The 18,497-nt window shown below is 36.0% G+C and overlaps 2 protein-coding genes across 2 annotated transcripts in view; one reads left to right on the top strand and one right to left on the bottom strand.

The window, feature by feature from the left end:
* Window positions 1-18,497, bottom strand: part of tbcd (tubulin folding cofactor D) — a 64,434-nt gene that overhangs the window by 36,196 nt on the left and 9,741 nt on the right. The window contains exons 8-15 of the mRNA XM_073837897.1: window positions 17,820-17,865; window positions 17,603-17,735; window positions 16,712-16,854; window positions 16,569-16,629; window positions 16,409-16,483; window positions 16,207-16,301; window positions 11,106-11,262; window positions 2,348-2,405 (exon numbers count right to left, since the gene is read on the bottom strand). Coding sequence (XP_073693998.1) covers window positions 2,348-2,405; window positions 11,106-11,262; window positions 16,207-16,301; window positions 16,409-16,483; window positions 16,569-16,629; window positions 16,712-16,854; window positions 17,603-17,735; window positions 17,820-17,865 — 768 coding nt within the window. The remainder of the gene's footprint in view (window positions 1-2,347; window positions 2,406-11,105; window positions 11,263-16,206; window positions 16,302-16,408; window positions 16,484-16,568; window positions 16,630-16,711; window positions 16,855-17,602; window positions 17,736-17,819; window positions 17,866-18,497) is intronic.
* znf750 (zinc finger protein 750) lies at window positions 12,231-16,025 on the top strand. The gene is made up of 3 exons (XM_073849303.1): window positions 12,231-12,587; window positions 13,619-14,892; window positions 15,011-16,025. Exons 2-3 carry the CDS (start codon window positions 13,667-13,669, stop codon window positions 15,621-15,623), a joined length of 1,839 nt encoding a protein of 612 aa, XP_073705404.1. The 5' UTR covers window positions 12,231-12,587; window positions 13,619-13,666; the 3' UTR covers window positions 15,624-16,025.

The raw sequence follows: 18,497 nt of genomic DNA, 5'->3' as shown, positions 1-18,497 counted from the left end.
AGTCTGGAAAAATTAAAATGGAAAACAACAGTATCCAGAAAAAAAAAATGCTTAAACACAGAATTTGTTAACAATAAAACAGAACACGAGAAACAATTAAACATTTCTTTTTTTTTTTTTCATAAAACTTTTTAAAAAGTTTATGTTAAATTATATAAGTTTCACAATTTTAATTAATTAGGCAAGCTTTCTGAGTAATAACATTTATTATAACCATTAAAAAGCAGTCTGAAAAAAAAAAAATCTAATAAAATAGAAAACATGGATTCCAGTAAAATTTAAACAGAAAAAAAAAAATGAATTTGGAAAAAAAGTAGAGGGCTATTGTAAAAATAAATTGTTATACATTAAGATATTTTTATGCATTTAAATAATTAGAGATGCTTAAACACAGAATTTGGTAACAATAAAACAGAACATGAAAAAATAAAACATTAAATTTTTCCAAAAAATTTCATTTTGTTAAAACATTATAACATATAACATTTAATTTAACCATTAAAAAGGAGTCCAGAAAAATTTAAACAGAAAAAAACTAATTTGGAAAAAAATGAAATGGAATTTGGGAAAAAAATAAAACTATAGGACTATTGAAAATAATTGATTTTAATAAATTAAGTTGTTTTTATGCATTTAAATAATTACACATGCTTAAACACAGAATTTGTTAATAAAAAAAGAATGTGAAAAAAAATTAACATTAATTTATTAAAAGTTTGACAAAAAAATTACATTTCAGGCAAAATTAAATGTTAATTTTTTTCACATTCTTTTTTTATTAACAAATTCTGTGTTTAAGCATGTGTAATTATTTAAATGCATAACAAAAATTTGTTTCACAATTTTAAGTAATTAGGCATGCTTTCTGAATAATAACATTTAATATAACCATGAAAAGCAGTCCGGAAAAATTTAAACTGAAAACAACAGAATACAAATAAATCACAAAAAAAAAAAAAAAAACTGAATTGGAAAAAAATAAAATAAAACAGAAAATGGAATTTAGGGAAAAAATAAAACTATAGGTCTATTGTCAAAATTAACTCTAATAAATTAGGTTGTTTTTATGCATTCCAATAATTAGACAATGCTTAACCACAGAATTTGTTAACAATAAAACAGAACGTGAGGAAAAAAACTTAACATTTTATTTTTCTTTAAAATGTAATTTTTGTTAAACTTGTAACAAATTAATGCTAAATTAAATATGCTTCACACTTTTAATTAGGCATGCTTTCTGAGTACTAACATTTCATTTAACTATAAAAAAAGGAGTCCGGAAAAATCTAAACAGTAAACAACAGAATCCAGAAAAATTAAAACAGAAAAAAAAATAATTAGGAAAAAATATATATAAAATGGAATTTAGGGGAAAAAAAAAAAATTAGAGGGCTATTGTAAAAGTAAATTGTAATAAATTAAGCTATTTTTATGCATTCAAATAATTAGACATACTTAAACACAGAATTTGTTAACAATAAAACAGAACGTGAGAAAAAAAATGACATTTAATTTTCATTAAAAATGCAATTTTTGTTAAACTTTTGATAAATTGATGTCACATTGTATAAGTTTCATGATTTTAATAATAAAGCATACTTTGAGTAATAACATTTAATTCAACCATTAAAAAGGAGTCCGGAAATAATTTTAACCGAAAAAAATTAATTTGGGGGAAAAAAAATTATCTATAGGACTATCGTAAAAAAAGAATTTAATAAAATAAGTTGTTTTTATGCATTCAACTAGTTACACATGCTTAAACACAGAATTTGGCAACAATAAAGCAGAATGTGAGAAAAAAATTCAACATATTTCCCAAAATATATTTTTTGTTAAACTTAAACAGAAAACAACTGAATCCAGAAAAAAAAAATTTTGAATCAGAATTTGAAAAAAAATCTTTAAAAATGTAATTTTTTGTAAAACTTGCAAAGAATTTATTTTAAATTATATACGTTTCACAATTTTTATTAATTAGGCATGCTTTCTGAGTAACAACTTTTAATTCAACTAGTAAAAAGAAGTCCAGACCAGAAAAATTAAGACACAAAAAACTGAATTTACAAAAAAAAAAAAAAAAAAAAAAAAGGAATTTGGGAAAAAAAAAAAAAAAACTATATTTAATCAGGCTATATGAGTAAACACTTATATTTGCTGTGCACTTGTGGTGTGAAACTGTTGTAGCACTGACTCAACCAGCGCTGGCAGTTTAGGGTTGGACTACCTTCTTTTCTGACTAATGAAAGATAGATGGAGCATTTGTACTGACACTTAGTAACCAATTCCTAGATTTCTACACACTTCAGCTTCAAAGATTTTTTAAAGAGTTTACAGGAAAACTCACAGAGGCGGCCTTTCTGCAGGTGACGTTCCTGTCAAATACGGTTGCGATGACTAGTGCGCTGTGAAGGTACAGGCAAATGAGAAACGATTAGTAATATACACATATAAAACGACAACAACAACAGCAGCAAATAAATTAGTACAACCGCTATTATATTTATTGTGCATCCTAACTCTTGGCATTCATAGGTTTCATTAGTTTGACAGCCTGAGGTGACACACATTCAATGCTTTTACTCAAACATGTACTTCTATAAACCTCCAGCGATGAAGCACATTATTAAAAACAAGCGTGTACTTCTCATCTCAAAACTCATCTATCATTTCAGTGCCCCCATAAGCCTCTTGCACTCTTTTCCCTTTATTCCACCACTCCTCCTCCTCCTCCTCCTCCTCAATCGAGCTGTGTGAACGTGCCCGCGAGGTATTCCCACCGTCACTCACAGCCTGGGAGAATGAAGTACACAAACATACACACGCACAACCCTACGGGCTTAACACGGCCGTGCTGGTTTCGATGAACAACTGATAGTGGCCTGGAGCAGCATAAAATGGACAGAGACTGAACATGCATGCAGAGCTAGACGTGTCACTGTTATTGTTTTGTAATAATGTCTTACGTTCTTCTTTAGATTGCGCAATCAATCAGGAAACCATCGAAAGAAGCTGATTGTGTACTGTACAAGACTTTAAGCTTAAAGGGATAGTTCTTCCTTTGACGTACTTTCTTTTATTGAACACAAACGGAGACATTTTTAAGAACTGTACTGGGCAAACATTAAAAATTCAATTACACTGAATGGAGGTTTTAACTTAAATGTAAGCTACGTTCAAAGTCTATCAAAATCATGCAATACGTTCTGCTGAAAACATTCACTATACTGATTGTTATCCACTACAACTGGATCATTGGTTTAGTGAGAAAAGATCCAGTTTGCTCACAATTCCAGAACATGCACCAAGGAGATCTAGGATGAATGTTGTAATATAATGCATGAGTAATATTAAAGGATTAGTTCAGTCCAGAATTAAAATTTCCTGATAAACTCACCCCCATATCCTTCAAGATGTTCACGTCTTTCTTTCTTCAGTCAAAAGGAAATTAAGGTTTTGAGGAAAACATTCCGGGATTTTTCTCCATATGGTGGACTTCTATGATGATCAACGAGTTCGAGGTCCAAATTGCAGTTTCAATGTAGCTTCAAAGGAATAACGGTCTAATGTACACTCTTAAAAATAAAGGTAAAGCTTTATGATGCCATTGAAGAACCTTTTTTGTGGTTCCATAAAGAACCTTAAACATCTGAAGAACATTTCTGTTTCACAAAAGGTTCTTTGTGACAAAAGAAGGTTCGTCAGATTATAAAAAGGTAAGAGATGGTTCTTTAAAGAATAGTTCTTTGTGGATGCAAAAATGGTTCGTCTATGGCATCACTTAAAGAACCTTTTAAAGCACCTTTATTTTTAAGAGTGTAGTGAAATGATGGATCATTTTCAAAAATAAAAAAATGTATATACTTTAACCACGAATGCTCGTCTTGCACTAGCTCGACTTTACGCATTGCGTAGTCATGTTGGAAAGATCATACGTGACAGACTGAAGTACTAATCAAGTGTCTTCAAAGCAGTGTTGTTTTCGTCAACGATGACGAAATCATTTCGTTGACGCAACTTTTTTTCATGACGATAACGAAATAAAAATGGCTCGTTGATGACTAAAACATGACGAGACGTGTGTGAGTTTTCGTTGACGAGACGAGAATAGACGAAAATGTTAGTGGGTGGTCCGTCAGACGTTTAAAATGCACGACATTTCTGCTTATTGTGCATGCCAATCAAAACCTAAAACGTATCTGCCGCTATGGCAAGCCGTTTTAGCATTAAATACTCTTTGCTATACTAGTATGGCAAGCCGTTTTAGGATTCTATCCTTGTTTGGTTACGCCCACCACCTGGTGTGCAGCGCACAACATGCTCAACACGTCACATTGTTGTCACTCAGACAGACAGACGATTAACCATGATGGCGGCAGTTTGCACATTATTTCAAATATATGTCTTTTATGTCTAAAACCATTCCTTCATTATTGTAATTATTGGTAAAAATAGTCGATCCGGAAGCTCACATTGTGTTGAACTATAGATCTGCTATTTTCACAACTTATAAGTGACACTACCCAACAGCAAAATACTTACTGACCTACATTAATTTGTTAAAAGACTACTTTTCCCCCTTTTTTTGACTAAAACTATCACATATAGAAGTGACTAAAATTTGACTAAAACTAATAAGCATTTTAGTCCAAAAGACTAAGACTAAGACTAAATCTAAGATGGTTGTCAAAAACAAAACTGTTTCAAAGTGAACGTGAAAAAAAAAGTCAAACACCCTTTACAACAAAGGTAAAACAACGATGTCTGACGATTTTGAAGTTGGAGGAGAAACTGCAAGTTTTTGCTATCTTTTTGAACCGAAGTACACAGACGAAAAACTAACCACACTTGGCCTTTCCCACGTGATTATGTAATGCGTAAAGTTGAGGTAGTGCAAGACAAGCATTTGTGGTTTAAAAGTATATCATTTTATTAATTTTTTAGAAAATGACCAATTGTTTTCTGAATAAGACCCTTATTCCTTGGCTGGGATCGTGTCTAGGGGTGAGTAAATGATCAAGAAATTTTCATTCAGAAGTGAACTAATCCTTTAACTAATTTTAGGGTGCTTTTGCATTCTATTTGAAGCTTCAGTCTCCATTTTAATGTAACTGTAATGACATTTTCTAGAAAAAAAATTACATTTCTATACTTTTTAACCACAAATGCTCGTCTTTCACCTCAAGCATTATGTAGTCACATTGGAAAGATCACACGTGATGTAGATGAAAGTACCAACCAAGTGTTTTCAAAGTGAACGTGCAAACAAAAATCAAACGCTCTTTACAAAACAAAAAACGACGATGTCAGACGATTTTGAAGTTGGAGCAGAAAATGTAAGTTTTTCGGCTTTCCCTACCTTTTTGAACCAAAGTACATAGATGAAAAACTAACCATACGTGGCCTTTCCCATGTGATTATGTAATGTGTAAAGTTGAGCTAGTGCAAGACAAGCAATTGTGGTTAAAAATATATATTTTTTCTTTTTTTAAGAAAATGACCAAATGTTTCCCTAGATAAGACCCTTGGGTTGTGGGATTGTGTAGAGCCCTTTGAAGCTGCATTGAAACTGCAATTTGGACCTTCAACCTGTTCATCACCACTGAAGTCCAATATATGGAGAAAAATCCTGGAATGTTTTCCTCAAAAACTGAAGGAAGAAAGAAATGAACATCTTGGATAACATGGGGGTGAGTAAATGATCAGGAAATTTTCATTCAGAAGTGAACTAATCCTTTAACTAATTTTAGGGTGCTTTTGCATTCTATTTGAAGCTTCAGTCTCCATTTAATGTAACTGTATTAACATTTTCTAGAAAAAAAAATTACATTTATATACTTTTTAACCACAAATTCTCGTCTTTCACTAGCTCAACTTCACAAATTACAGAAGTACCAACCAAGTGTTTTCAAAGTAAAACGTGCAAAAAAGTCAAACATCCTTTACAAAAAAAGGTAAAACAATAATGTCTAATGATTTTTGAAGTTGGAGGAGAAATTGCAAGCTTTTCGGCTTATCCTATCTTTTTGATCCAAAGTACACAAATGAAAAACTAACCAATTGTGGCCTTTCCCACGTGATTATGCAAGGCGTAAAGTTGAGGTAGTGCAAGACAAGCATTTGTGGTTAAAAAGTATATCATTTTTTTTTTAGAAAATGACCAATTGTTTCCCTAGATAAGACCCTTATTCCTCAGTGTAGAGCGCTTTGAAGCTGCATTGAAACTGCAATTTGGACTGTTGATCATCATTGAAGTCCACTATATGGATAAAAAACCTGAAATGTTTTCCTCAAAAACTGAAGACTGAAGAAAGAAAGAAATGAACATATTGGATAACATGGGGGTGAGTAAATGATCAAGAAATTTTAATGCAGAAGTGAACTAATCATTTAACTAATTGTACGGTGCTTTTGCATCCTATTTGAAGCTTCGGTCTCCATTCAATGCAATGCAATGCAATGCAAAAAAAAACAAACAAAAAAAACAGTACAAATTCTTCAAATTTCTCCTTTTCTGTTTCTCTGAAGAAAGAAACATACAGGTTTAAAATAACTTCAAGCTTGATTAAATAATCACATAATTAGCATTTTTCATGGAACATTACTGGTGTAAGTGTCCAAAAAATACTTTTTGCTTTTGTTTTTTTAAAAGAAGCCTATTATGTTCAAGCCACTAAGGCTGTAATTTTCGATCAAAAAAACTGTTACATTTGTAATATTGTGAATCAGTATTACACTGCAAAAATGCTTTTCTTACTTAGATTTTTTTTTTCTAGCCAAAATATCTAAAAATTCCTTAAATCAAGAAGAATTTTCTAGACAAGTCAAAATTATTTTCGTTTCCAGAAAAAAAAGAAGTCAAAACGTGAGTTTTTGTTTAGAACAAGCAAAATAATCTGCCAAGGGGGTAAGAAAAATTATCTCATTTGAAGCAGAAAACAAATTTGACTTCTTTTTTCTGAAAACAAGACAAGTTTTACTGGATTTTTAGATATTTTGGATGGAAAAGCATTTTTAACAGTGTATTATATAAAACTTAAAGCTGAATTTTCAGCATCATTACTCCAGTTTTCAGTGTCACATGATCCTTCAGAAATCATTCTATGATCATTATATGCTGATTTGCTGCTCAAGAAACATTTCTTATTATCAGTGTTGAAAGCAGTTGTGCTGCTTTATATTTTTCTGGAAACCCTCATGTAGTTTTTCAAGATTTTTCGATTAAATAAAAAGAGAAAAAAAAACAGCATTCATTTGAAATATATTTAACTTTGTAACAATGTAAAAATCTTCACTGCCACTTGACAAATTCATTGCATATATACTGTAAATAATGTAAAAAAATTTTTTTAAAATTATTACAGTTGTGATTACACAATTTATATAGAAACTCTCCTCAATCGAGAAAAAAAAAGAGATAAAAAACACTAGTGTAGTTTTATGCAATGACACAGTTTCTGAAAGCGTCAGTGAGCTCATAGAAACAACCTTTGACTGCTGATGAAATTAGAACAGGACTCGACAGGCCTACAGCCTGGGTGCCAAATGGTGACCGAAACCCACGACAACAGACGAAACCTGGCAGCACCGTGGGGAAAGGGAGGAGGGAAGCTGTGGGGAGGGCCAACAAACTGAAGGAGTAATGCAAAGTGCACAGTCAGTTACACACAGGCCCACACTTGTCCCAAACTGGGAAAGGGGGGGACCCAGCGGAGCATCTTTCAGCTGTCATTCTCGTAATATCATTATGTTTTTATGGTGACTGAAAGGCTTACTGTTGAACCTGGGAGGGAAAAAAAAGCTTTCTGCTGATGAAACTGTTTCACCGAGCTGATTCACCACTCAATCACCACACAAACAGAACACTGCAGAATTAGCAGAAGAATTACAAAATACTGTTACACAGCAAAATTAAATACAGCAAACCCCTAACCATGAATCTTAGAAGTAATAATACTTGCAAGCACCACAATTAAAGCAAATAGACAACTTGCAAACAAAATGTTAGATCCATTAAATAATGCTTGATGTTTTGTACCCAAAATGATCTGGACTTATTGATGATACAGTGAAACGTAAAAGAACAAGACCAACCAATTTTAGTTCATCTATATGTCAACCACTTTAAATCTGTGCACATCTGACTTATCTTAAAATCCATTCTGCAGATTTTCTCCCAAGAAAATTTGAATCTCATCAGTCATGTGTATCAAAGCACTACTGTTGTTTGTTGAACTTGCATTTCATTTTGGCAGAAATTCATATGTTTGGTTTCACTGTCAAACCAAACAATCATAAGACTTGGTTTATAAAGCACACAAGTCTTAAGGACAACAAAATGTTGCTTATACTGTGTTATTTTCAGTGTAAGGGAAAGTTACTTTTAAAAGTAATGCATTACAATATTGGATTACTCTCTAAAAAATAACTAATTGTTACTTAATTACTTTTTATGGGAAGTAATGCATTGCATTACTTTTGCGTTACTTTTTAAATCTGGGCAGGGCTTGCTTGTTTGTTTTTAATACCCCTGAAAAAGTGAAATGAATAAGCCTAAGGCTGAAGGAAAAGTAAGTAAGTAAATTCACGTCTGTACAGTAAAACTGTACGAAAAGTAAGTTCTGGACTCTTTAGCAATGAGAAAAATAAAGCACAAATGTTAGTTCATCTAAAGTAAGTTTTGCTTTTTAGTATGGTTAAGTAACGTTGGTTAAGGTCAAGTATGGTAAGTTCAGCAGTAAAGGCACTGGTTAATAAAATGGGATCAATACATAAAGGAAACAAAAAGTAACTGGCATTACGTTTTTGAAAAAGTAACTATTTTCTTGTAAAAGAAAAAGCAATGTGTTACTTTTCTAGTTACTTGAAAAAGTAATCTGATTATGCAACTCGCGTTACTTCTAATGCGTTACCCCCAACACTCGTTATTTTTTCAATATTTGAAGCTTGGAAATGACATGAGGATTTCTGTCTAAATTATTTACGAGGTTTATCATCTTTCGTCAGGTTTGGAAAGGCAGTATCTTCTATTTGTTCTTTGTGAACAGTTAATGATTGTTGCGTCTCATACCATTTTAGGTTTGGTAATTTGCTACACTACACTGTATATCCTCAGTAGGGAGAGGTTCTGAGCTGTGAGGTGTATAAACTGGTTTTAAGGCGGTAAATAACTACAGCCAGGCGAACAGGTATGAGAAAAGGCTGTTGAGCATTTTTGGACATTCATAACGCAAGCTTTAACTTCCCCTCCTGGAAGTTCAATTCTCATTAAACTTTCTCCATAGATGTCCACACAGTGAAAACGCTTAAAAAAGATGGAATTCTGTCAAACAGCAGTTTTCTTTCAAGCATAACTTGCTGTGACAGCAAAGACGAATTTTCTTAGAATAACTACCAGGTAGTGTGGTGAAAAAAGGTTCTCTGACCACATACTGTACTGACTGCTGACTAAAAGACAAAGAGCCCTCAGTATGTGGGTTGCAGATTTGCTGCCAGCCTCGCTAATCAAATTCCATAGCCTAACCTCATTTACAAAAAAGGTATTTTCATTGGCGAGAAAGTGTAACTGTAAGGTCAACTGAGCCACCCAAGTTGAGCTGTCAATTTGACCCGTCACTGACATCAGATCAGCTCTCACTACAGTTGCTTCTGGTTTTCATCCTGGAGAACATCCAAGAACACCTTCACAAAGATCTAAGAAAGGTCACGCCAAACGCTTGTATAAATAGTGGGCGTACAGGAGTCAGTTTCCATCAAGGGCTGGGAAAGAATATATTTTCAAATATTCATATTTAAGTCTTTAGACGTGAGCCATTCATCCGTCACAAAGGAAATCTAATGAGATTAACTATTTAACTTAATGAAATAAGAGCCAACAGAAACATATTAAAGGGAACCCCAGGTATTAATATAAAGCAAATGATGCCTACTACTGTAGTAGAATATATAGTAGGAAACCCATGAAAGAGTTACGTTATTTAAAAAATCCACATCATTTTATACATAGCTTGGACTATGGGGGTGCCATTATTTGCATGAAGTGAAATGGTCACAGTGAGCTTCTGCCGCAAACTGTTGGTATTTTTACCACAACACAACTCTGAAAATGGAATACTGATACAATGCCATATTGTGCAGCTTTTGATTGTAATTTTCAGTTGAAGAGCAACAAGAGAAACGACGCAAGTCTTTCTCAGCGATAAGAAATGGAGAAAAGAAATGGGAAGATGCCTGTGAATGAATAAAACTTCCTAGAGACCTGCGTCTTTGTTCTTTCCACTTTAGCCCTTAGTAGACCACAGCTGTCGAAAGAGCTTACAAACGGCGAAGACAAGAAATGCTAGATGCCATCCTGAAAGGATGTAAACATGCCGACACTTGTCATGGTGCCACAGCCACTGAAGGAGATTCTCAGCGCAGATATATCTCACAATATCCAGAGGCGTTCCTCCTTGTGGGGAAACACTGATTGTATGGCAATCATTTTTAAGCCTACACTTTTATCCATCGCCACCTGTAAGCTCTTTCAGTAGCTGTGGTCATCATATCAGTATTTTATTTTGCAAGTTGTGTTGCGGTAAATTCCCCAGTGCAACCATTTTATGTCATTGAAAAAATGGCACCCACCCATAGTCCAAAATATGTATAAAAAATTTAAGCATTTAAAATTACGTAAATCTTTCATGAGGTTCCTACTACATATTTCAGTAAGAGACATCATTTATGGTTTATTAAGCCATACAAGGGTTAATACCTGGGGTTCCCTTTAAATAATTTTCACAAATGCATGAGACAAGCTATTTACCAAAGGTTGGCCAATTAGCGTTAGAGCGCATTTCAATGAAATCGCTGACTGAAGGGGAAAATTCTGCATCTAATTTACTGACAATTCACACATTAAAGGACACAGACGCAGCCAGATCATTTCCATAATGACCAGCGCAATCCACCAAGAGCAGCGCAAATTACCGCCTGCTTTAAGTCACGCTTTTGGGAATTAAATAATAGCGCAAATACCAGTAATTTGACCTAAAAATGCGTAAATCTGGCCCATAATGTCTCAGTAAAACATAATGGCTAAGGTGGTGGTGGTAGCGGGTTCATACCTGGCAATCTGGTTGACATAGGGCTTCAGTTCATTTGGCTCATAGGCACGAGCGAAAGCCCAGCACACGTAGCAGGCTGCATCACGTACGTTCGATCCCAGACTGCATGCGCCTCTTTTCTCATCATATGTCAAAGCTTTTATAATCAGAGGCACCACTGTTGAATACAGACAAAATATTAGTATACAAAAATAATTAGTTTTGTAATCCAAAATATTTCAAAAGCTGTGTATAGGCATTGATATAGCTTAAAAATACAGTAAAAACAGTAATACTGTTCAATATTACTACAACTTATAATAAATGTTTTCTATTTGAATACATTTTAAAATCCAATTTAATCCTGCGACGCCAAAGCTGAATTTTCAGCATCATTACTCCAGACTTGAGTGTCACATGATTCTTCAGAAATTATTTTTAATATGATCATTTGCTTTCAATACATTTTTTCTTATTATTGTCAATGTTAAAAGTTGTTTTTGTGAAATCTATGATACTGATCATTTCAGTATTCATTGATATAGAACGTTGAAAAGAACCACATTTTTTTAAACAGAGATCTTATGTAACATAATTTTCTTTAACACTGATTAAGTTAATGCATTCTTGCCAAATAAAGTTTTAATTGCTTAAAATATCATACTGACTCCACATATTTGAACATTTTTATTAATAAATAAAATTATGATTTAGATTACCGCATATTTATATACAATATGCAAAAACACACACAAGAGACAGAGAGTATTGATAGTTGACCTTTGAAAGAACCTCATTACAAGAAACAGTCTCCTTAAACCTAAGGTGGAGCCGAAATTGAGTTTATGATTCATATTCAAATAGCAGTGAATACATTTTTTAAAATGACACTAAAATCTGAATGAAATTTGGTTAAATTCAACTAAGAACCAGATACGGCGCAAATAACTGCATTATCAAAACCATGCTGAAAGACACTTCACATCAGGTGTAGCGCACACATTTGGATTCATGCAAATCTCACTGGTTGTCCTCCATATCTCCACACCCCTCTGACAACATCCTCAAACCTGCTTCACACCTAACTCCACCACTCCTGGGCTAATTCAACCATTCAGGCAAACAAAAGCCACAAACAGTCTTGTCTGGCTTCTCGTCCATGTGGATTCTCTCTAGCAGGTGAGACAGGAGACTAGCAAACTAGCAACGTATCGTGGCTTGGGGCTTGCCTAATATCAGGCGCATTGATGCTGCCTCAGGGCTCTACTGCTTGGGCATAGACTCCACCCCACAGAGTCAACACCTTAGAGAGAATGTGAGAGACTCATCAGACTCATCAGAAACTAGACGGAACACCTAAACGAACAGACACCTGCTCTCGAGGACAACCACGTCGTCCAAACCGTTCCCCAGTGGGACCATCATTTGTTTTAAGGAGGTCCACGGTGGACATAGATCCATCATCGATACATCCAACATCCAAAACGTCAAGTCTAAATACAGGTAAGGCTGCAACAAAATCACTAAGATTTCCAACAGCAACTGTTAAACTTTTAGGATTTGAAAAGGATGAATCGCTAAAGTACTTTGTAGCAGGTGTTTCATGGGTGGATCCTAATTGCTGACTATAGATGCACCTGTTAAACTATGTCTGGTAGAAAATATAATAATGTATTTTCATGTGGTTGTACGCATAGTATTCAGTGTATGCCTTAACCCAAAAATTCCCATTAGAAATAGAATGTTATATTATGCTGAAATCGGTGTACCCACAAAAGAATACATAAGAACCAAGAAACAAGGAAACAAGGCACAAATGGGCTAAATTAAATTTCACCATAAAAAAAATTATTTAATTTGTGCCTTAAGGAGGGAGCGGCTTTGTATGAAACATGGGAGTCAAAACCTGAGCCACCACTTCTTGCGACAGCCCGTGACAAACAGGTTCCTTAAGGCGGAGTCATTTTCTGCACAACTTGCCTGGCAATCTCTTCAATCTTCTGCTTCCTAATACAAACCTTCAGGCCTCAAAATCTTTGCACACTTACCGGACCATTATGTATCCTGATTGTAGTGCAGAATTGTAGAAGTAATTTCCTTCAACCACCGAATCAGCCCAATTGGTTACAAATGTTATAACAGATTAAATTTAATTCTAATAGTTCTGGTAGCTTCTCTACTTTACAGTGCAAGTGAGATCAATTTTTAAATGTCTGGAGTTCGTATCCTGCAGGTAAGGTCATGGGAAACAGGTGTATGTGGTTTCCCACGCCATCAGGTTTTGAAAAAGGGGAGCATGTTTCTACAGGCCTACCTTGGCTTCATCAGCGCAGCCAGAGCTTGTCATGCTAACACGCAGGCCAACAAACAATACAGAACAGCTACAGCTACAGCCCAGTTGAAAAGTCAAGGGAAAGTGAACATGCAGACTTTCTCTTTATTGGGTCACTACCTTTCTGACCCAACAAACAGAAGACGCTCTGCTCCAGGGTGTGGCAAAGCAGCTAATTATTATAATTTCTTTCTTTTGCCAGATAAGGCTGACAAACCACGCAGTACTGGATTTGAACAACTGCACGAGTATGGACACTCTCCAGGGAAGAAAACCGAAGAAACCCCATTACATTCCTCGCCCTCCTGGCAAACCTTTCAAGTATCAGTGCTTCCAATGCCCCTTCACCTGCAACATCAAGTCTCACCTCTTCAACCACATGAAGTATAACCTGTGCAAGAACTCCATCTCTCTGGTGTCTCAGCGCATGGAACAGACAGGGAAAACACAGAGGGCTTCCCAGCATAATTTTCCCTTCAACCACAAGAGTAAAGAGCCACCCCTGGAAGCTGAAGCCAGCAAAGTTATCGAAAGGCTCAACGACAAGGTTGAACAAGAGGAGATTGGCAAGGGAACAAGAGACAAGCCTGAAAGTCCCATCAAGGAGGTCACTAAAGATGTACCTGAGCCAATCCGTGAAACCAGGGACAAAAATGCAGACGTGGACACTGAACAGAACAAAATATCTTCAGCTTTCTCACCGGTTGCCCGAACATGTGAAAGCGAAGCTCCATCTCTGTCTCCACGCAAAGATGATCAACAATCTTCAGCCATTCCTCAATTTTACCACCAAATGGCACCTTGGGTTCCACCTGCTTCCACAGCTCCTCTTCTTCCTCTAATACCGGACTATCCTTCATACATGGTACCTGAGAGGCCCTTGCATTCTCTCTACACACCCTACACCCACAACCAAGCAAACACCCCAGCCTACCAACTCACACCACGAGAGACCCAGAGACCTTTGGTTCCATCACCTTTGGTCCCACCTACTTCGTCCCTACTCCATCCTTATCACTACAGATATGGCCATTCTATTATCCCTGGTCCACCTCTACCTTACAGCATCTACCAGCACCCTGAATTTACCATGTCCTTACAGAGAACCAGGTATCTTCCTCTGGATGTGTACAGCAACAGATTTTATCCTCGAGAGTACGGAGGGCATCTAGTACCCCTATCTCATCCTGACTCTTATAGCAGACTTCCTGAGGACAGGGCTTTCCCAGAACACATTACAGCAGACAAAGGTACTCGTCAGAGTCCTCTAGCAGGGTGTGCTGCATCTGGGTCTCCAGATAGGCCTAGTACTGCGGATGTCAACCAGCGGATCCCTCTTAGGCACACTTCTAATGGCGAGCCATTCCCAGTCAATCAATCACAGAATGTTGAACCAGGGGCAACTACAGGAACTGAAATCTTACCCAAGAAATCACGTGGACAAACTCAAGAGAACATGTTACAAAAGAAAGAGAGGTTTGTTAAACTCTATGCAAGACAAAAAGGCTCCTTTATATCTGATTAGGTCTGATTACGCAAGTTAATGATTCCTCTATTCTTTACATAACATTGGCATCTTGTCTTTTCTTTCTAGGAATGAACCACAAACCACAGCTTCCATGAGAAGCGGTGAGACTTCATCAGAAAATGAAGACGAAGAAAGCGAGGAGGAGTCAGGTCCTCTTAACCTTTCCAAGAGGGACCAGGCTGCATCCAGCAACATGACACACCACTACTCTGACGGCGAGGAACATTATGATTCAGAAAGTAGTCAGGAAGAGGCACCGCTCAACCTCTGCCTCAGGGTACAGTCCAACAGCCAAACCTTGCCCGACACCACGGGCTCTGAAACGTCAGAAAGACAAACCATTATAAATGCTGAGGTATGCCCAATTGTTCCACCCAGAGAACAAGAAATAGACCCATGTGACCAGAGGCACTCTGCCGCCTTTGCTCTGTGTCAGCTAGCTAGTTCAAATGACATTATCAATGACTCCTCTGTTGGCCCACAAGAAACGACTGAGAGCCAGAACAGTCAAAGTCTTCCTTCCCCAGACCCGGTCAAAGACACTCCAGACACACCAAGACAGAGCACACGGGCACTGGGACAAAAACGGGTAAACAATAGACCTCTGAGGCACACTACCAAAAGAGCAAAGGTCAAAGAACCTGCTCGAACTCAAAGAAAGAGGTCACAAAACTGCTGATTCAGAGTTCTCAAAGTGTGGACTGCTATAACTCAAATACAAAGGAGCTCCAGTGAAAAGATCAATACTCCAGAGACTTTACAGGAAGACGGCCAACATCTACATTAATGTCTTTAATTATTATTCTATTTATGTCTGTAAAACGGCTTGTCATTAGAGTCCAAGGGTACGCATGAACTGACAACTTTAATGTAAGCTGTTTTGGACAATAGCATTTGCCTAATGCATCAATGTAAATGTAAATAATTCCTAAATATTCTTAGTGTATAACATTAAGCACTGATTGGAAGAAAAAATGCGACACTGAGAATCTTGTGTGCTTTGAGAAAACATGTAACAGATCATTAAAGGGAGCTGGGTGGTGGCATTTAAAAAAAAATAAAGGATCTTGTTAAACTTGAAGTATTTGAATTAATTGTTTGCATCCATTGAATTATCTTTGCTTATAAATGTTGTGAAACTGAGTATGGTGGAGGGGAGGTACAATGATTACAGCTACAATATTACAATTTGTCAGTGGAAAAGTTAAACCCAATAGCTTTGAGACTAAGCACAAAGGTTAATAAATACAATACAAGCTAACCATGTGAGAGACGGGAAGGAAGAAGGAGTCCTCTTCGGCCAAGCTCTGCCAGAGCCAGGCAGCCCCCATGCCAGGCATTATCTGTTTCCTGAAAGCTGTAAGATTTGAAGAAACCAATGTCATTGAAAAATACCTTACTGAGTATTTGAAAACATTTGAGTCACATAATAACATCAAGGCTTCCTGTTATATCATGCCACACCTGAAACACTCTAAAACAGACTCAACCACATCATCTGCAAGTTCTTTAGGAAGTCTACCAGTTACCCTTCCAATCCTGTAGGTGGTTAAAAAGAGAAAGACTTCAATCCAGAGGCATTATAACAGAGAACCATGGCATTAAAATATAGCACTGTTCTTACCCCTTGGCAGAAGACCATCTCACTATTGTTTCTTTGTCTTTCAGTCCCATCAACAGTTGTTCTGCAACAATGAATAAGCAAATTAGCAGTGCCTAAGAGCATTTTGTAATTTAGCAAACAAAACAATGTGCATAAATACTTACCAATGACATTTTCTACCTCCTGAGGTATGTCATAGTCTTCCTCCAGACTGACAGACTCCAGATCAGGTTTTGTAGCCTCTACACTTTCAGTGACAGAAGACTGGGCCAGGTTGACTGCGAGTGACCGACTTCCTCTTTGGTACCTACATGTAGTCATACAAAATGCTTACAAAGCAGCTAATACTTTTAAAGGGATAGTTCACCCAAAAATTAAAATTTTGTCATTAATTACTCACTCATGTCATTCCAAACCCATTAGATCTTCGCTCATCTTCAAAACACAAATTAAGATATTTTTGATGAAATCCAAAAGCTTAATAATATAAAATATTCAGGTGCGTTGCTGTCTATGCAGGGTCAGAAAGCTCTCGGATTTCATCGGAAATGTGACCCTGGACCACAAAACCAGTCGTAAGTGCCAATTTTTGCGAAATTGAGATTCATACATCATCTAAAAGCTGATCTGAAATAAGCTTTCCAGTGATGTATGGTTTGTTAGGATAGGAAAATATTTGGTTGAGATATAACTACTTGATAATCTGCAATCTAAAAATGGACAAAATCACTTAAAAAAAAAAAAGTTTTTAAATATTTAGAAAATATCTTCATGAAACATGATCTTTCCTTAATATCCTAATGATTTTTGGCATAATTTTGACCCATACAATGTATTTTTGGCTATTGCTACAAATATACCCATGCTACTTAAGGTTTTGTGGTCCAGTGTTACAAATAACTTAATTTGAGTTCCGAAGATGAACAAAGAACTTGTTTGAAATGACATGAGGGTGAGTAACTAATAACAAAATTTTCACTTTTGGTTGAACTATTACTTTAAACGTCCTTTGTTTCATTTCATCATATTTTGTCAATAAGTCACTCCTCAATTACCTCCATTTGGCCAAACGTGGTTTTACAAAGGTCAAGCCAAGTCTCTGGACAACTTTTACACCCAGCTTACGCAATGTGGCCTGGTTACTCTCAGCTATTCTCTTCTGATTCAGGCACTGAAGCACTGCTGGGGCTTTGAATAGTCAGGTAAAGATTAGTAAGCATGTATCTGGTTTTATAGAGACCAAAGAAAGACCTAAAGAATATATATACACACCATATTGCAGGAAATCATCACGCTTTCCATGCTTGAAGAGCTGGGCCTGTTGAGAAATAACTTAACATGCAGTCTTAAAATCAAAATGTTTATGAGATTAATTAATACGTTTTTTTTAACATTTTATTAAAATCTATGTAGCCCTGCAAAACACATACCCCTGGCTGGGAAATACTGAACTAAACTAACTATCCATTTGAAATCATCTGAGCAATTTACCTACTTTACCTATATTTCATCAAGTTGATATTAAGTCAAATTTATTAAACCCATTTTCAACATGTCTAAATCCTGTTAATCCTAGTGCCAGCAGCAGTTTCACGTAATTATCACGTTTAAAAGAGCACCGCACATGTTCCTGCTCGCTGCCTTGTGGCACTTAAATCCTATATGCAAAAACACTGATGGCAGTTTTAGCACCGCAGGCATTCTCAACACACAGAGCCAGTTTTGAGCGCCTCGGGTGATAGAGACGCGCTTCACAAAAGAATAACAACAGCAGGATCGTTTTCACAGCTCTCTGGACCTTTAAACCGTGCAGGATGTTTCACTGCAATGAAAAAAATTCTGATAAAGATCAGTCACTAAAATGCGATTATCAGCATTTTGACACAGCAATGTGCATTTAACGGCTGCCTCTGTAGGCTTTGGCAGGTATTGCCTGCAAATATGTGCAGC

Source organism: Garra rufa, chromosome 1 (assembly GCF_049309525.1).
Source record: "Garra rufa chromosome 1, GarRuf1.0, whole genome shotgun sequence".
Classification (NCBI taxonomy): domain Eukaryota; kingdom Metazoa; phylum Chordata; class Actinopteri; order Cypriniformes; family Cyprinidae; genus Garra; species Garra rufa.
This window is presented reverse-complemented; position numbering and strand designations above follow the sequence as displayed.